Below are 20,108 nucleotides of genomic sequence, written 5' to 3' on the forward strand. Positions count from 1 at the left end.
TATTTCGGCTGGAACTCCGCTTTAGAATTCTGCTGGTTTACAGCTCTGCTCGCCTCATGTTTATACTATAAAGTTACCAGTCTTTCCAATCCAAGTTTCTGCGGACCCTGCCGATTTCTGCCGAGCTTTACTGGTCACAGCTCTCGACACCGCCGAGTTGTAAGGAAAATGGTAGCATCAAACTTTGGCTCACCGAAGCGGTTCTGAGCATCACCGACTCCAGCCGGAACTAGCCTATCCCCAGCCAGGGAGCACCCGTGTGCAGAAGGGGAAAGGAGATAATATGCCGATAATATTCAGCAGGCAACCGGAGAAAGAAGGCTGAAAATCACTGGGTTATCAGGTACAATCCAATCGAGTTATCCTCTAACACTAGTGAACAACCAGCATGCTGCACTTCTAAGAACAAGGAGTCTGCCCAAGTAGGGGAAGGTTTCAGGGAGGCAAATCAGTTACCACTGGGTGTAAATCTCAGGAGGTAGATCAGAGTTATCAGGAGAATGGAAGAGCCGGAGCACGTCCAACACACATCCACTCACATCTCAAAAATCAGCTTTAAAACAAATAGCAAATGCCAGCCCCCATATTTCAAACCTGACAGGGGTGATGGGAGACATATCCAAGGAGCCTCACCCTCTTTTTCACCTATCCAACAGCAACCAATCAGATTACTCCTTTCTTCTTTATGCTCTACACAAACAAGATGAAATGGAGTAGCTGATTGGTTGCTGTGGACTCTATTATGGATGGTGTAAGACTGATATGGAGCTGAGCGAATGTTCTTAGCCACCCCCCCCTTCTGATCTGGCGGGATACGTTTCGGATGCGGATACAAACACAGACAGAAGCAGAGTGCGATCATTTATTGTTCATGTGAACATGTGACATCACAGTGATGGGAACTTTTGTGGCCTTTACATGACATCAAAGTGGCATGCATCCCGATATTGGTTGCTTCCTGTGGCTGCTCACACCAGCTTGTGCCACTGGATGATGCTGAAGAAAGGGTGGGATTTTATCTTCTGTGCACCACCTGGGCCGAAGCCGAGTCGCTTCTCTGGTTCGTAATGCAGAAGCTGTAGGATAGAGGTGTTGTGATTATACAATATGTTAAATTCTACAGACATGCCAATTCATATAAAATCTTGGACAAGGGGCAAAAAAAAAAAAAAAAAAACATCAGCAATTAGAATGGCTGCTGGTGGTCATACAAGGAGCCTCTCCAACCCCGTTCACCATCCTGACATCACACAGCACCATTATTGTCACACAGACGCTGACAATGACATAGAACTCCAACTATAATTGACAAAATTCCAAAGTCCTAGTTCTGTAAGTTAGACTTCACTATAATTCTGCTCAGATGACCTCTGAAGGTTGTAAGAACTTTCCCCTCAGACAGACTTCCCACTTGACAGCATGTATTCCTGCCATCCTATGTACAGTGCATTCAGAAAGTATTTACGGTGCTTCACTTTTTCCACAATTTATGTTACAGCCTTATTCCAAAATGGATTAAATTCATTATTTTCCTCAACATTCTGCAAACAATACCCCATAATGACAGTGTGAAAGAAGTTTGTTTGAAATCTTTGCAAATTTATTAAAAATAAAAAAATCCCATGTACATAAGTATTCTTTACCGAGACACTCAAAATTTAGCTCAAGTGCATCCGGTTTCCACGGATCATCCTTGAGATATTTTTACAACTTGACTGGAGTCCACCTGAGGTAAATTCTGTTGGACATGTCAGATAAACAGTGCATGTCAGAACATAAACTAAGCCATGAAGTCCAAGGATTTGTCTGTAGACCTCCGAGACAGGATTGTATGGAGGCACAGATCTGGGGAAGGGTACAGAAAAATGTCTACTGCATTGAAGGTCCCAATGAGCACAGTGGCCTCCATCATCCATAAATGAAGACGTTTGGAACCATCAGGACTCTCCCTAGAGGGGGCCGCCCGGCCAAACTGAGCGATCGGGGGAGAAGGGCCTTAGTCAGGGAGGTGACCAAGAGCCCGATGGTCACTCTGACAGAGCTCCAGTGTTTCTCTGTGGAGAGAGGAGAACCTTCTAGAGGAACAACAATCTCTGCAGCACTCCACCAATCACGCCTGTATAGTAGAGTGGCCAGACGGAAGTCTCTCCTCAGTAAAAGGAACATGACAGCCCACCTGGAGTTTCCCAAAAGACACCTGAAGGACTCTCAGACCATGAAAAACAAAATTCTCTGGTCTGATGAAAGAAAGATTGAACTTTTTGGCCTCGAATGGCAAGTGACATGTCGGGAGCAAACCAGGCACCGCTCATCACCTGGCCGATACCATCCCTACAGTGCAGCATGGTGGTGGCAGCATCATGCTGTGGGGATGTTTTTCAGCGGCAGGTACTGGGAGACTAGTCAGGATGGAGGGAAAGATGAATGCAGCAATGTACAGAGACATCCTTGATGAAAACCTGCTCCATCCAGAGCGCTCTGAACTTCAGACTGGGGTGAAGGTTCATCTTCCAACAGGACAACGACCCGAAGCACACAGCCAAGATAACAAAAGAGTGGCTATGGGACAACTCTGTGAATGTCCTTGAGTGGCCCAGACTTGAACCCGTTTGAACATCTCTGGAGAAAAATGGCTGTGCACCGACACTCCCCATGCAATCTGATGGAGCTTGAGAGGTCCTGCAAAGAGAAACTTACCAAAAATAGGTGTGCCAAGCTTGTAGCATCATACTCAAAAAGTCTTTAGGCTGTAATTGGTACCAAAGGTGCTTCAACAGAGTATTGAGCAAAGGCTGTGAATACTGATGTACATGGGATTTTTTTCCTTTTTTTACTTTTAATAAATTTGCAAAGATTTCTAACAAACTTCTTTCACGTTGTCATTATAGGGTATTGATTGTAGAATTCTGAGGAAAATCATGAATTTAATCCATTTTGGAATAGGGCTGTAACATAACAAAATGTGGAAAAAGTGAAGTGCTGTGAATACTCTCCGGAGATATGTGAATACTTGACAAAAACAGAAATTTTGAAAAAATTGTATTTGATAGGAAATATAACAGACTCAAAAGGGGATCTCAGATTTATTAATCAGTATCAGATCCTTTCCTGCCTATACTCTCTGTATGCGGCTCCATTTTATTACTCCGTTAATTCTCAGATTCTTATGTCAGCATTCAGCGAAACCAGCTGTATATGAGAACTGCTGTGGTCCCATGAAAAGAGTGAAATCTCAGTAGCTTTTTATGAAAAATTAGGCCCCATTGACACTTTTGCAAACTGAAAGTCGCGCGATTTTGCCATGACTTGAAGCAATGCCCGTGTAAGCTTGAGGTTTATGGAACTCAAGTCGCATCAAAGTCGGACCAAAGTAGTGCAGGGACTACCTTGAAGAAGTCGCACAGATATGAACGGTACCAACTGGAAATCATGGGGTTCGACCTGTCATGCGACCTTGCAGTCCCAAATCGCACAAGTGTGAAAGGGGCCTTACTGGGAAATATTAAACATACAGAGTGGAATGTGGTGCTCAAGCTGGAATTTGAGAAAGATCAGCCTAATTAGAGATGGTAATAAACATAATGATGGGAATACACCCCATAAACTTACCTCCCTCAACAGAGAAATGGCATCTGCACTGAGGAATTCTGGGTAGGGGATTGCCATGTGAGCACTGAGTCCCGAATTCAGGTTCCTGCAAAGAGACTGCAGAGACACAGCAAGTCAGACACCCACCACAGGGCGAGACACAACAGGCAGGGCTTCCATTCCAGGGTGATAGACAACAAGCAGGGCTCCCTCTAAAGGGCAAAACACAGCATGCAGTCACCCATCCCAGAGCAAGAGAACAGGCGAACACTCACAAAAGGTGATACATCCGTCAGAGGGAAAGACACAGCAGGCAGGGCACCCACCCCAGGGACGAGACACGGCAGGCAGGGCCCACACCCCAGGGGCGAGACACGGCAGGCAAGGCACCCACCCCAGGGGCGAGTCATTAACTATTGGGCAAAAAAAGGCACGCTGGGCACCCACAACAATGCCAGGCCACACATACTTATCACTTACTCACCTGACCACACAGTATCTCATAGAGTAGAACTCCTAGGCTCCACCAATCACAGGCTTCGCTCACTGGCCCCACCCCTTGGACCTCTGTGGACAGGTCAGTGAACAACAGCAGGAATATAAAGAGAAAAACATTTTTAATTTTTTTTTCCTCCCTTTATCTTTTCATCTTTTTTCTACATGAAAAAAGCAATGAATAGATTTATAATGGAAGGTAACAAGACAAGTGCTGTCCGGGGAGGGATTGCTGGGAAGGTAACAGGCCAGGTACTGACCAGGGAGGGAATCCAAGGGATTTCTGGGAAGGTAACAGGGCAGGCGCCGGCCAGGGAGGGGATCCAAGGGATTGCTGGGAAGGTAACAGGCAAGGTACCGACCAGGGAGGGAATCCAAAGGATTGCTGGGAAGGTAACAGGGTAGGCGCCAGCCAGGGAGAGATTCCAAGGGATTGCTGGGAAGGTAATAGGCCAGGCGCTGACCAGGGAGGGGATCCAAGGGATTGCTGGGAAGGTAACACGGTAGGCGCCAGCCAGGGAGGGATTCCAAGGGATTGCTGGGAAGGTAACAGGCAATGTACCGACCAGGGAGGGAATCCAAGGGATTGCTGGGAAGGTAACAGGCAATGTACCGACCAGGGAGGGAATCCAAGGGATTGCTGGGAAGGTAACAGGCAATGTACCGACCAGGGAGGGAATCCAAGGGATTGCTGGGAAGGTAACAGGCCAGGTACAGACCAGGGAGGGAATCCAAGGGATTGCTGGGAAGGTAACAGGCCAGGTACAGACCAGGGAGGGGATCCAAAGGATTGCTGGGAAGGTAACAGGGTAGGCGCCAGCCAGGGAGAGATTCCAAGGGATTGCTGGGAAGGTAACAGGCCAGGTACTGACCAGGGAGGGAATCCAAGGGATTGCTGGGAAGGTAACAGGCCAGGTACAGACCAGGGAGGGGATCCAAGGGATTGCTGGGAAGGTAACAGGGTAGGCGCCAGCCAGGGAGAGATTCCAAGGGATTGCTGGGAAGGTAATAGGCCAGGCGCTGACCAGGGAGGGGATCCAAGGGATTGCTGGGAAGGTAACACGGTAGGCGCCAGCCAGGGAGGGATTCCAAGGGATTGCTGGGAAGGTAATAGGCCAGGCGCCGACCAGGAAGGGAATGAGGTTGCTTGGAAGGTGATAGGATCAGTGCTGGCAAGGGAAGGAATCAGAGGGACGACTGGGAAGGTAAAATAGTCAGAAGATTGAAGAGGACTTTGTGTCTCACCTGGTGCCACATACAGGTTCTCCACTGCCTCCGGACAACAGACATGGTCAACCTCTCGCCACTGGCCAAAGTATGTCAAGCATACCTCACCTGAGGGACAATTTATATTGTCAATTTAAACTTACATTGTCATCTTATGTCAGAGGAGTAGAGTGAAGCTTTACAACTGCTAAAAAACAGAGCACAGCTAAGGACTGAGATGGTGATTTTTGGCCACTTCTAATAAAGGCGATTAGATTGTCAGTGCTGTGTTCTGTTTTGCAGGCACTCTATGGGTCGCTGGGGTGTTACAGGGAAGATCTCACCTTTCTCCCCCATAAGCAGGTTGCGAGGATTCAAATCCTGGCACAGCACCCCCTCCTGGTGAAGAGTATCCAGCGCCAACACCAGCTGTGCCGCCCACAATCGGACCTGTGAATCCAGGACGCCCACTGCTGGAGAAGCATTGTCCAGAGACACACTTAGCTCATGCTGTGCTTGGCTGATGCCCTGATCAGCCCTACAGACCGATACCTGCGGGACTTGTCTGCCGTTTGTTTCTTGTGCTCGTAATTTCCTGAGATGGTCCCAGAGCCGGCCACCTGCAAGGAAGGAAAGCAGATGGTTGGAGGGGGGGAAAGCAAAGCATGCTGGGATCAGCAACTGTCACATGACTGACCTTTAACATGCTGCAACTGAAGGTACACGGAGTCATCACTGACATAGAATCGCTGCAGCGGAACCATGAAGGGAACACCCTGCGGAATAATTGTTACTGTTCCATTACCGCTACGGCCAGACTTCATCAGAGACTACGAGGACAGGAAGAAAGAATCGTCATCAGGAACAGATAACCCTACAGAACCTGTGGGGAACGTCAGGCAATGCAAACACCCAAAACAACATCATGGAAACTTTGAGATGGCTGCGGCTTGGGGACATACACAACACTCATTCCAGGCCTTCCGGGTTATTAAACAAAAAACAGAGTTCCTTGAGCGCTATATGGCTGACAGTTCATACGTGGGTATACGAATCCTGGAAGGTATAAAAGGAGCTAGGACCTAGTGCAGCCACCAAACCACTTGAAAAATGAATAAACAAAAAACAAAAACAAAGAAGTGGCGCTCTATGGGTGAAGCATAAAAACTTGCAGAACTTTTTACTTGGCTAAAGTTCTGCAAGTTTTTATGCTTCACCCATAGAGCGCCACTTCTTTGTTTTTGTCTTCTGGGTTATTAAACATGATTTGTAGGGGGTAAAAAAAAAAAAATCATGGTCATCTCACAGATAATGAAAGGAGCCAATCGCTTCATCTTCGGGGACCCAGAATATAAACCCTAAGGCTTAATGTACACGGGACGTTTTTACAACCTCTCCTGAACGATTTTAACTTGACAGATAGTAACCCATGTTTAACCACTTCAATACCCGCCCAATGTCAAATGACGTCCGCAGATGGGATCTCCCATCCAGGGAGCGGGCGTCATATGACAGCCTGGGCTTCCCGGCCGTCTAGGGGGCGCGCGCCCGCTGCGTTGCTCGGGACCTGGTGCGTGTGCCCGGCGGCCGCGATGTCCGCCGGGCACCTGCGATTGCCCGTTAACCGAGCAGGACCGTGGATCTGTGTGTGTAATTGGTCTCCTCCCCTTGTGAGTCCCCTCCCCCTAAAGTTAGAATCACTCCCCTAGGAAACACATTTAACCCCTTGTCTCCCCCTAGTGGTTAACCCCTTTCCTGTCTGTCACATTTACACAGTAATCGGTGCAATTTTATAGCACTGATCGCTGTATAAATGTGAATGGTCCCAAAAATGTGTCAAAAGTGTCCGATGTGTCTGCCACAATGTCGCAGTCACGGAAAAAAAAAAAAAAAAAAAAACGCAGATCGCCGCCATTACTAGTAAAAAAAATTTTTTTTAAAATGCCATAAATCTATCCCATATTTTGTAGACGCTATAACTTTTGCGCAAACCAATCAATATACCCTTATTGGCGATTTTTTTTACCAAAAATATGTAGAAGAATACGTATCGGCCTAAACTGAGGAAAAAATTTGTTTTTTTTTTTGTTTTTTTTTAAATTGGGATATTTATTATAGCAAAAAGTAAAAAATATTGTGTTTTTTTCAAAATTGTCACTCTTCTTTTGTTTATAGCGCGAAAAATATAAACCGCAGAGGCGATCAAATACCACCAAAAGAAAGCTCTATTTGTGGGAAAAAAAGGTTTTGTTTGGGTACAACGTCGCACGACCACGCAATTGTCATTTACATTGCAACAGCGCTGAAAACTAAAAATTGGTCTGGGACAGAAGGGGGTGAAAATGCCCGGTATTGAAGTGGTTAAAACGTCTGTTTTGCCGCGTTTACATGCCGCGTTTAGAAGCGTTTATATATAATTTTTTTTTTTTTCAAACGCTTCTAAACGCAAACGCGGCAAAACAGATGTTTTAAATGTGGGTATGTATGTATATATATATATATATATATATATATATATATATATATATATATATATATATATATATATATAGAGAGAGAGAGAGAGAGAGAGAGAGAGAGAGAGAGAGAGAGAGAGAGAGAGAGAGAGAGAGAGAGAGAGAGAGAGAGAGAGAGAGAGAGAGAGAGAGATATAGATATATATATATATATATATAGATATATATCTATATATAGATATATAGATATATATCTATATATATACACACATGCCCACATTTAAAACATCTGTTTTGCCGCGTTTGCGTTTAGAAGCGTTATATATATATAATTTTTTTTTTTTTTTTTTTTTTCAAAATAGCCAAAAAATGAAAAACGCCTGTAAACTAAACGCGAGTTACCGCATTTAGAAGCGTTTGGCGCTTGAAATGCCTCTAAACTCAGCATCTGAACTAATTTTTTTGCTTTCCAAAAAAGGCCTCTAAACTCAACTGCCTAGAAACGACTATAAACGACCCTGTGTACATGTACTGATAAGATAACATAGAGGAGAGTTCAGGAGCAGTTGAAAAAAAAATGCCCAACTGCTCCTAATGTGCCGAGGTGCCCTACCGCTCTTCTGTCCCCATATTTTACAACAGCCAATAATAGTCTGTTATCTCATTCCCAAAATTTACAGGACATTCTGATCACTGCAGCCTAGGAAGGGCCCCCCCCTGGGTTGTCTCCGTTCTCCTTCATCCTCCCTTCTCCAACCAGATGATTCAATCTACGGAGACCTCATCTTGTGTCATTTTCTTACCACTCCCTCTTCTTCACTTAAATGTTCTCTACACTCTTCTCCTCCTCCTCCATCCTCTCCCCGCACCCATCTACCTCAGTCTACCTCAATCTATGGATCTTTGTGTGTTCTACAATGTCTCTGCCTGAATAGATCTTTCCGATCTTCATTCTCCTCCTCCACAATCCAGACATTTGACTCTTCTCATTCTCATCTTCCACTCTTACTCACTGCAGAACATCATCCTCTTGCCCACCCACACTTCCCCATCATCTCTATTGATTGGTGTCCCCCCCGTCGCTCATCCGCCCACACCCCCACGTCATCTCTCCTAATTGATGGCCTTGCTTTACTCCTCGGTCTGTGCCATTGTCACGAGTCTCATCAGATCCTGCTAGTGTTTTATAGATTACGTCTTATCTTATTACATCAGCGATGCATCAGCTGATTGGTACTTGCATATCAGAGAGGCTTCTGCGTTATTTAGAATAATCACATATTGCCAGGACATGCCTTCTCTATGGAGCCACTAAATAAGTTAAAGTGCAAAGCTTGGCTGTACAGTACATTGTAAAAAAAATTCAACAACGTTGTGTTTGGTTCCCAATCCAGCACAGAAAACGTCCCAATCAGCAGATATTCTAATGCTGCATCTCTTCCCAACCTGAACCCCCTTCCCTAATACTTTCTGTGGGCTCAGCGCCCTCCAGGGCTCTCTACATCATCAGCTTGGACCACGCTTCCCACTAATATACACTCACCGGCCACTTTATTAGGTACACCTTGGTGTTGCCTTCAGAACTGCCTTCATTCTTCGTGGCATAGACACAACAAGAGATGACATGGTGGCATCACGCAGTTGCTGCAGATTTGTCGGGAGCTATGCAATATACACTCACCGGCCACTTTTTTTTTAAGTACACCTTCTTGCTAGTACCGGGTTGGACCCCATTTTGCCTTCATTCTTTGTGGCATAGATTCAACAAGGTGTTGGAAACGTTTCTCAGAGATTTTGGTCCATAGTGACATGATAACATCACACAGTTGCTGCAGATTTGTCGGCTGAACATCCATGACGTGAATCTCACATTCCACCACATCCCAAAGGTGCTCTATTGTATGAGATGTGGTGAGTGTGGAGGACATTGGAGTACAGAGACCTCATTGTCCAGTGGTGAGATGATTGGAGCTTTGTGACATGGAGCATTATCCTGCTGGAAGGAGCCATCAGAAGATGGGGACACTGTAGTCATAAAGGGATGGACATGGTCAGCAACAATACTCAGGTAGGTCGTGGGGTTTATACGATGCTCAATTGGTACTAAGGGGCCCAAAGTGTGCCAAGAAAATATCCCCCCCCACCATTACACCCCCACCACCAGCCTGAACTGTGCTTGTATCCATGCTTTCATGTCGTTTACGCCAAATTCTGACCCGACCATCTGATTGTCGCAGCTGAAATCGAGACTCATCAGATCAGGCAACCTTTTTCCAATCTTCTATTGTCCAATTTTGGTGATCCTGTGCCAATTGTAGCCTCAGTTTCCTGTTCTTAGCTGACAGGAGTGGCACCCGGTGTGATCTTCTGCTGCTGTAGCCCATCTGCTTCAAGGTTGGATGTGTTGTGTGTTCAGAGATGGTATTCTGCCTACCTTGGATGTAACAAGTGGTTATTTGAGCTACTGTTGCCTTTCTATCATCTGTAACCAGTCTGTCCATTTTCCTCTGACCTCAACAAGGCATTTTCCTCCACACAACTGCCTCTCACTGGATATTTTCTCTTTTTCAGGCCATTCTCTGTAAACCTGAGAGATGGTTGTGTGTGAAAATCCCAGTAGATCAGCAGTTTCTGTAATACTCGGACCAGCCAGTCGGGCACCAACAACCATGCCACGTTCAAAGTCACTTAAATTCCCTTTCTTCCCCATTCTGATGCTCGGTTTGAACTTTAGCAAGTCGTCTTCTTGACCAGTGGTTCTCAACTCTGTCCTCAAGTAATTTCTCTTAGATAAAATTTCTCTTAGATAAAATAGCTGTCCAAATTACCAAGTCATTGACTCTGATTTAAAGCACCTGTGCAAGGTAAAAGAAAACCTGCAAACATGAGCTGTTGGGGGTACTTGAGGACAGGGTTGAGAACCACTGGTCTTGACCACGTCTAGATGCCTAAATGCATTGAGTTGCTGCTATGTGATAGGCTGATCAGCAATTTGTGTTACCAAGCAGTTGAACAGGTGTAACTAATAAAGTGGCCAGTGAGTGTATATTATTCCTCCAAGACTGTATATATTAGTATACTCAGCATTGCTCATCACTACAACATGATATCCCCTCCAGGACTCTATAGATCAATAACGTCGCCTCGCTCCTCACTAACACATATTATCTTTCCAAAGATCCTCAGTCTTGCTCCTCACTTATCCATATTCTCCCTCCAGGAATCTATGTTTCAATTATCTCAGCCTCGGTTCTCACTAATACATATTTACCTCCCACCAGGATTCTATCAGTGGCGGCCCGTCCATAGGGGGTGCACGGGCGCCGCCCCCCCTCCGGACAGTCATAAAAAATATATATTTTTTTTTTTTTAAACTGGTCATTTAAAAAAAAAAAAAAATAGAAAAAAAGGTCCATTAGTGCACTGTGTTCGGGCGCCGTACACAGTGCACTATGGGAAGCGCCACGTCTATGCAATCACGAGATTGCAGACGCGTCGCTTCATTTGCGGGCTTTTAACCCGCCTTGTGGCACGATCCATCATGCCGAGTAGCTTCCGCATTACTATGCATATTATATGCATTACTATGGCCGGGTGCTTTGAGTGACATTCGAGTTATGATGTCACTTCTGCTATTATCTCCCAGTGCGCCCGAGCAGAGGAAGCATGAGGAGCGGACTCCTCTACTGCCATGTGACTACACAGTCACACCAAGATAAGACATCCTTCCCAGCCAGCCAGTGTATGGAAGGAAGGAGGTAGAGGAGGTGTCAGGGCAGCTGTCACTAGCCACGGATTGGAGCCTGCTCAGGACAGAGCCTCATTAACAGAGATATGCAAGTCCTCATCATCAACTGTCTATCTATCTCCCCCTCCCACCCAGTGTCTATCTATCTATCTCACCCAGTATGTATGTATGTATGTATGCATCTATCTATCTATCTCACCCGGTATCTATCTAACTTTCTATCTAACCATCTCTCTCATTCTCCCCCTCCCACCCAATATCTGTCTGTCTGTCTCTCTCTCTCTCCCACCCAGTGTCTAGCTATCTATCTGTAGGCCCTATTGCGGGTGAGTGAACGGGGGGGTATGGGGTTGGTTGGGGCTTTGTTTGCGCCCCCCCAAAAAAAATGGGAGCACCAGCTGCCACTGGATTCTATATATTGATAACCTCCGCCTTGCTTCTTACCAATACATATTATCTTTGCAAGGCTCCTCAATATCAATATCGTCAGTCCTGCTCCTCACTAATCCATATTCTCCTTCCAGGAATCTATAGATCAATAACCCCAGCCTCGCTCCACACTAATATATATTATCTTTCCAAAGTTTTATATATCAGTTCAGAAAAATCAGCAATCAGTGTAGCGAAGGGGGAACACTTTTACCTTTAGGATAAATGTTGCTCCTGTGGATGGATCACGAACCAACTGCACCTAAATCCAGGTGGGAGCAGAAATAGTGGAGGAGCAAAATACACAGGGTAGGATAAAGCGAGGAACAGATAAGGGAGAGGAGCAGGATAGAGGGGGGCGAGTTAAGAGGACATTCAGAAGGAAGGAAGGGCAGAACAGAGGGATGTGAAAAAGAGTTACAGAATAGAGGGGGTGCAATAACGTGTAAGGGCAGAATGGAGGAGGTGGGATAAAGAGAGAGGCCAATTAGAGAAAGAGCAGCAAAGAGGGGGCGGGATAGAGAGGAGGTGCAGAATAGAGAGGGTAAGGGTCACAGAAGCGAGGGGGTAGGCAAGGGGGGCAGAATAGATGGAGTGGGGTAAAAGAGGGGGAATAGAGAGCGAAAAAGATGTGAGTTTCCTAATTCACTTCACAGGAGAGTATAACTCTTTTGCAGCCAATGTGGCATCGTTAGGCCCCACCCCACAAAATGACATGCCCAATCATACACTGGAACACAATATTGGTTACCTTGTCAATAATCTGCAACACTTGGCAACGCTTTAAATTTTCCACAGCCGCACTCAGGACTCTGATTGGTCGAAATCTCAAACTGCTGTAACCCTGAAATAGGAATAGAATTGGTAAGTCACACATGGGCCTTCATTCTATCAGGCCAGAGACCCTAATCTTTCTGCTGAAGGGAGGTTCAGTAACTGGCAGGAATATGGATGGCTGGGTCTGTGCCTTCGTACAAACTTTGGGCACTTTTTTTAGGGACATCAACAGAGCCAGTAAAGACAGGACTGAAGTTCCTCTTTAAGTCATTGTTATCATTATCTAGGCGTCTGTATAGAGGTTTTAGGTTCCAGGCATGCAGAATGCACATCTGCTGACCATCAACTGTGTGGCAGATTTGTGGGGAAAACCTTGTTAATGGGGGAGGTCAAAAGAGAACGTTCAGACAGATGCCACAGCAGCTCCAATAACGACTATTTACAGCAATGATGGGCAGAAGGTCGAACGTCCACTATGGGGAGTCATGAAAAGGACAGACTACAGCAGAAGACCAGCTGGGGTTCCTCCAAGAAAATTAGGCCACAGGAAATACCAGATCACCAGGACGGGGGGACTAAGGATTAGAAGAATATTGGTGGTCGGAGGAACCGCCATTTTACTGTACAAGTGGAGGGACTAATTTTGGCCACATAAGAAAAATCCATGGATCCATCCTGTCCAGGGTCAGTTCAGGCTGGAGGCAATGGAAAATGGGGAAAGCTTTCTAGGCACATATTAGAGATTATAGACTGAACAAACGCTATATTTTCAAAGGTATTGGGACACCTGCCTTTACACGCATATGAAATTTAATGCCATCCCAGTCTTAGTCCATAGGGTTGCATATTGAGTTGGCCCACCCTTTGTAGCTATAACAGCTCCAACTTTTCTGGGAAGGCTGTCCACAAGGTTTAGGAGTCCATCTATGGGAATGTTTGACCATTCTTCAAGAAGCACATTTGTGAGGTCAGGCACTGATGTTGGAGGAGAAGGCCTGGCTCGCAGTCTCTGCTCGAATTCACCCCAAAGGTGTTCTATCGGGTTAAGGTCAGGACTCTGTGTAGGCTAGTTAAGTTCGCTCACCCATGTGTTTATGGACCTTGCTTTGTGCACTGGTCCAAATCATTTGGTAGAGGGGGGATTTTGGTATGGGGTTGTTTTTCAGGGCTTGGGCTTGGCCCCTTAGTTCCAGTGAAGGGAACTCTTAAGGTGGCAGCATACTAAGACATTTTGGACAATTTCATGATCCCAACTTTGTGGGAACAGTTTGGGGATGGCCCCTTCCTGTTCCAACATGACTGAGCACCAGTGCACAAAGCAAGGTCCATAAAGACATATCATCACCAAACCAAAGGCCCCTGGATGATGTGACTCTATCACGAAACGCCGCGTAGGGCAGAGCGACGTGTTCTCGTCACCTCCCATTGCTGCTGTTGTTTCCAGTAGGACGGGCTGTCTGTGAGCTTCCGGCCGGCGCTCCAGACTACACTACATGCCTACTATTGTCTACTAACATGTGAGTTTAACTTTTTACTTATCCAATAAAGTCAATGATTTTACACTATATGGAGCCTTTATTTCCTTCTATGACCGTATCTGCAATGCTGTGGGTTGATGTCTGAGTACCTGTCAGTGTGAACATCTTTAGCCTGACCCTGCAGTCTTTGATGTCCCATCTCGGTATAAGGTCTCTGATCCATTGGTCGTGGTTCGAAGCAGTATTAACAAACAGCTTTCTCTGATCCTCTGTAACGGGGGATCATGAGTTTCTGGTAAGCGGCCAGTCTGGTGGTGGAGCAAGCACGCTTTTTTCTTCTCACAGCAAGAATTTATGTTTTTTGGAACTTTTTTAAGATACTTTCATATCACTTGGGTGATTTATTTTTTATACATGGACTTTTTATTATTACTTTGAACATTTTATTTTTGGACTGATTATTCATTTGACATGTGTTTTGTATATTATGTATACACTAAAGGGGAACTTAGTTCTAAATATTTGGTTTGGTGATGATGTGTATGATCACCAATCTGTTTTAGCGCGATTCAACCCCCCCCCCCCCTTTTTTTCTTATTTAATTTCACTGTGTTTGTGTTACATAGATGAATCGCGGCTATAATTGTTATTGTTTATGTATTTCACTGTAGCGCAGTTATTCCCCTCATTTTCCATATAGACATAGATGAGCGAGTTTGGGGTGGAGGAATGTGACGGCCTGCACAGAGTCCGGCCTCAACTTAATAAAACACCTTTGGGATGAATAAAAGCGGAGACTGCGAGCCAGGCCTTCTATTCCACATCAGCGCCTGACCTCACAAATGCACTTCTGGAAGAATGGTCAAACATTCCCATAGACACACTCCTAAACCTTGTGGACGGCCTTCCCAGAAGAGCTGAAGATGTTATAGCTGCAAAGGGGGGCCAACTCAATATCGAACCCTACAGACTAAGACTGGGATGCCATTAAAGTTCATGTGCGTGTAAAGGCAGGTGTCCCAATACTTTTGGTAATCTTGTGCCTATCTGAATGCCACAGCAGACCTGAGCGCTACTGATGACACAACCCATAAAAGTACCAGAGGGGTGACTGTTTGCAGACAGTACAAGTACAAGAAATGTGAACCTAATAAGGTAGCTGGCTGAGTGTAGGTATGTTTCCATGGAGAAGTCACATCCACACAATACATCACACAGAATGCTCTTTAACAAAAGAGCAAAGAAACCCAAATGTGTCTTTAACACACACACATCACCTGCTCCCTTCCTCAGCCATACAGATCTCAGGACTGACCTCTGCTGCTCCACCCACACTTCCCAGAGGCCTCTGCAAGTGACAGTTAAAAATTTCTTCAGCACGCTTTAAGTACTGTGAGATTTTCCGTTTGACTGCATCGCGTCGCTCCCGACTCGGGTCCACTGCAAGAAAAACCCAAAGAACTGGTAAGAGGAGATGGCAGAGGCAAATCAGAGCAGAGATGAAAATGTGAAGATCACTACCATACATTATACCAATTAAGTTGGAGCATAGAGGAAAAAAAAAAAACGCGGAGAGGACTGTGGGAGAAGAAATAGAGTTACACCCCATACACAATATTCAATTTAATGCAGATTTTTGTTAGATTTTCCAAAACCATGTAGTGCAAGGGCCTGCCTATTTGCATACAAATTGAAACTCTTAAGGTTTGACCTCATATTATATGGTTTTGGTAAATCTATTAGTGTGTATGGGGCTTTAGGCTAGCCATAGATGGATTGAATTTCGGCTGGTTCAGCAGGGACCAGTTGATATTCCACTTGTGTGGCCATCCCCACTCGAGTAGATCATTATATTGGCTTCTGACGAATGGACAAAATGGAAAACTTTGTTTGCTCAGCCAATGGGCTGCAGCTACAGATCAGTGTATTCTGACAGCACGGAATCCTGCGGGGAAAGGGGATTCCTCCATCAAATTCATTTGTGTGAATGGAGAAATCTATGGCCAGCTTAACGGGGGGGAGGGCAGCACTGAGAAACGGTGAATAAAAAGGAAAGAACAGTAGGGAAGATGAAAGAGGACAGAGTAGGAGGACGGCTAGGAAAAAGATGGAGGATAGAGGAGAGGACAGCAAGGAAGAAAACAGATGATAGATGAGAGAATAGCAGGAAAGATGAAAAGGGATAGAGGAGAGGACAGCTAGGAAAAAGACGGAGGAGACAGGAGAGGACAGTGAGGAAGAATACAGGGAATAGAGGAGAGGACAACAGGGGGAAAAAAATATACACAAAAGGACAGTAGGGAAGAAGACAGAGGATAGACGATGGAGGATCAAGGAGAGAATGAAGGGAAGAAGATGGAGGTTGGAGGAGAGGGCAACAGAGGAAGAGAGGATAGAGGTAAAGAAAGTGGAGTAGAAGACAGAGGATAGAGGAGGGGACAGGAAAGAAGAAGATAGAGGATTGAAAAGAGGATAGCAGGGAGATGATGGAGGATAGAGGAAAGGACAGCTGGGCAGAAGGTGGAGGCTAGAGGAGAGCACAGTGGAAGAAAATTAAGGCTAAGAGGAGAGGAGGGGAAGAAGACTGAGGACAGAGGAGAAGATGGGGAAGAAGATAAAGGAGAGGACAGCGGGGAAGAAGATGGGAGGATAAAGGAGAGCACAGCAGGGAAGAAGATGGAGGATAAATGAAAGGATTGGGGGGGGGGGGGGGGAGAAGATAGAGGAGAAAGGAAAGGATGAGACAGGGAAGAAGACTGGAAAAAGAGGAGATGGGGGGGGGTGGATGGAGGAAAGGATGAAGGATTATGGAGAGGACAACGAGAAAGAACATGGAGCAGAGAGGAGAAGGCAGCGGGGAAGAAGATGGAGGAGAGGGTAATGGAGGGGGAGGTGATTGATCAGAGAGGACAGTGCAACACAGTGTAGCAACCAACCAATCAGCTTAGAGAGGAACAAAACTAAGACATACTCCTCCACTATAGAATGTCACATTAATGACACTCATTGGATTATCATTTACAATATGGCCGCAGCAGATTGGACTCTTGTCTATTCGGTTGTCCACACTGACCTGTCACCCCACTGAGCAGGAGCTCCACGCCATGCTTGTAGTGGTTGAATGCAGCCTCATACTCTTCATTAGCATCCCGCTCCTGCGCCACGTGAAGCTGCTTGGCTGCATCCACAAGATAATCCCTCTTGGACGGCGCTTTGGATGTTGGCTCAATAACTCGATAATGACAGGAAAAGTCTCTATCACAGCTCATCTCCCACCTGAACTGTGACACGAGGTGGGAAGTCCCAGGAAGGTGCCACCGTATTCAGGGTGTGGCTGTAATGAAAAAAGTACAAAAGAATCAGAATTGTCCCCTCCCATCAGAGAGTGGAGTCATTTTCATCGTAAGCAATCAGACATTAGGTTTTGTTTTTGTGAACATGAAACAAGGAATCTGGCTGGTTGAGAAACAGCTCTGCTTTAAATCTATATCAGTGTCGGTGTCTAATGCCGCGTACACACAATCGGAAATTCGGCCAGCAAAAGACCGATGAGAGCTTTTGGTCGGAAAATGCGACCCTGTGTATGCTCCATCGGACTTTTGCTGGCCGAATTCCAGCCAGCAAAAGATTGAGAGCATGTTCTCAATTTGTCGGTTGGAAAAAGTTCCTATCCGAAAATGCGATCGTGTGTAGCAATTCCGACGTGCAAAATTCCAACGCATGCTCGGAAACAATTCGATGCATGCTCAGAAGCACTGAACTTCATTTCACTGAACTCAGCGCGTTTCTACATTCATTTCTACATCACCGCGTTCTTGACGGTCGAAAGTTCAGCGAACTTTTGTGTGACCATGTGTATGCAAGGCAAGCTTGAGTAAAATCCCGTCGGGGACAAGGATGGAGAAGGCTTGTCGGGGACGGGGATGGAGAAGGAATATCAGAGACAGAGATGGAGAAGGAATATCGTGGACCGGGATGGAGAAGACCTGTCGGGGACCGGGATGGAGAAGACCTGTCGGGGACCGGGATGGAGAAGACCTGTCGGGGACCGGGATGGAGAAGACATGTCGGGGACCGGGATGGAGAAGACATGTCGGGGACCAGGATGGAGAAGGCATGTCGGGGACCAGGATGGAGAAGGCATGTCGGGGACCGGGATGGAGAAGACCTGTCGGGGACCGGGATAGAGAAGACCTGTCGGGGACCGGGATGGAGAAGACCTGTCGGGGACCGGGGTGAAGACCTGTCGGGGACCGGGATGGAGAAGACCTGTCGGGGACCGGGGTGAAGACCTGTCGGGGACCGGGATGGAAAAGGCATTTCGGGGACCGGGATGGAGAAGGCATGTCGGGGATCGGGATGGAGAAGGCCTGTCGGGGACCGGGATGGAGAAGGCCTGTCGGGGACCGGGATGGAGAAGGCCTGTCGGGGACCGGGATGGAGAAGGCCTGTCGGGGACCGGGATGGAGAAGACCTGTCGGGGACCGGGATGGAGAAGACCTGTCGGGGACCGGGATGGAGAAGACCTGTCGGGGACCGGGATGGAGAAGGCATGTCGGGGACCAGGATGGAGAAGGCATGTCGGGGACCAGGATGGAGAAGACCTGTCGGGCACCGGGATGGAGAAGACCTGTCGGGGACCGGGATGGAGAAGACCTGTCGGGGACCGGGATGGAGAAGACCTGTCGGGGACCAGGATGGAGAAGACCTGTCGGGGACCGGGATGGAGAAGACCTGTCGGGGACCGGGATGGAGAAGACCTGTCGGGGACCGGGATGGAGAAGGCATGTCGGGGACCGGCATGGAGAAGACCTGTCGGGGACCGGGATGGAGAAGGCATGTCGGGGACCGGCATGGAGAAGACCTGTAGGGGATGGAGAAGACCTGTCGGGGACGTGGAAGGAGGGGTCATTAGTGATGGAGGGTCACTAAGGACAGAGATGGAGAGGATGACAAGGGATGAGACATCCTACGAATTATGAGGCAGTGATGAGCAGTCACACTTGCCGTAGCAGTGGAAGAATTTACAGAGAGGTCACCAATGATGGAAGCAGCACACAGGGAGCGCAGGGGGGGGGGAGGAGCATCCATCCATCCATCCATCCAACACACACGGGCCCTCCTTACCTCTTGAAGGTATTTCCAGCATCAACTGTCTGCTCCACCCTGAGCTCTGCTTCCCCCTCCTCAGTCTTGTAGATGACATCATACTCCAGCAGCCAATAAGCATCCTGCTGCAGATTAAAGGGACATACACATGCAGCATCAGATGAAATCAGTCCGCTGCACCGATGTCAGGGGTCAGCGAACCCTCCAAGGGCCATTCACACCTGAAACCAGGAAGACCAATCAGAGTCCTTGTTTCATTCTCCCAGTAATGGTTGCTAAGGGTAACAGTACACTATTTCCAATTTCTCCACAGTCCAATGAGAGAGTAGAATGTGTGCCACTGTATACTGTAAACATAGCTGACAGCCAATCAGATTCCTCCTCTCACCTAGAATACAGAGTTGAGCATTATCAGCTACAATGTGATTGGTCACAGGGTTTAACAGCTCCGCCCTTTAGTCCTGAGGGCTGTATTGTGGGCGGAGTCACAGGTTTACAGGAGTTGGAAATGCTAATCCAATTAGATTGTACAATCTCCTCCACACACTTTAAGAACCGCCCACAATCCCCGATATCATTCCCTTTCCCCTCCCATCACATTGTAGTGAGTACGGGAGGAGGAATACCGGGCGTTATTCCCCTCCCCCAGACTGTCAGCTAAAACAACTGCTGATGCACCGTGCACACCGGAGAAGAACCACACCTCCTCCGACCCGCTCAACCCACTCAGCTCCTCCCATTACCCCGCCCTCTCCCCTCTACTCTCCGCCCAGCTGGGGAGGAGACCGTGCGGGAAAAGCGTGAGTAGGTCACGTGCTCACT

General features: G+C 46.9%; 1 protein-coding gene across 2 annotated transcripts; it reads right to left on the bottom strand.

Annotated features, from left to right (window-relative positions):
- Nucleotides 1-848: 848 nt before the first annotated feature.
- Nucleotides 849-20,030, bottom strand: RPS6KL1 (ribosomal protein S6 kinase like 1). Of its 2 annotated transcripts, XM_073610741.1 has the most exons (11): nucleotides 19,305-20,029; nucleotides 17,251-17,511; nucleotides 15,493-15,617; nucleotides 12,674-12,766; nucleotides 12,137-12,184; nucleotides 5,987-6,119; nucleotides 5,634-5,909; nucleotides 5,329-5,418; nucleotides 4,073-4,155; nucleotides 3,610-3,705; nucleotides 849-1,076 (listed from the first exon to the last, which is right to left on the bottom strand). In XM_073610741.1, the coding sequence occupies exons 2-11, from the start codon at nucleotides 17,444-17,446 to the stop codon at nucleotides 969-971; spliced, it is 1,248 nt and encodes a 415-aa protein (XP_073466842.1). In that variant the 5' UTR covers nucleotides 17,447-17,511; nucleotides 19,305-20,029; the 3' UTR covers nucleotides 849-968. The 2 variants fall into 2 exon arrangements, with proteins under 2 accessions (XP_073466842.1, XP_073466843.1); XM_073610742.1 differs by lacking the exon at nucleotides 12,137-12,184 and having other exon boundaries at nucleotides 19,305-20,030.
- Between the last annotated feature and the right edge of the window lie 78 nt (nucleotides 20,031-20,108).

This window comes from Aquarana catesbeiana, linkage group LG13 (assembly GCF_042186555.1).
Source record: "Aquarana catesbeiana isolate 2022-GZ linkage group LG13, ASM4218655v1, whole genome shotgun sequence".
NCBI classification, from domain to species: domain Eukaryota; kingdom Metazoa; phylum Chordata; class Amphibia; order Anura; family Ranidae; genus Aquarana; species Aquarana catesbeiana.

What these genes read in the sequence shown, in the direction of transcription:
- RPS6KL1 (XM_073610741.1), bottom strand. Translation starts at nt 17,446, where the DNA reads ATGAGCTGTGATAGAGACTTTTCCTGTCATTATCGAGTTATTGAGCCA. An exon ending in GAGCAACATTTATCCTAAAG is followed by an intron (nt 6,120 to 12,136) that starts GTAAAAGTGTTC and finishes CTGTCCTCGTAG; the next exon opens with TCTCTGATGAAGTCTGGCCG. An exon ending in TCAGTTGCAGCATGTTAAAG is followed by an intron (nt 5,910 to 5,986) that starts GTCAGTCATGTG and finishes CCTTCCTTGCAG; the next exon opens with GTGGCCGGCTCTGGGACCAT.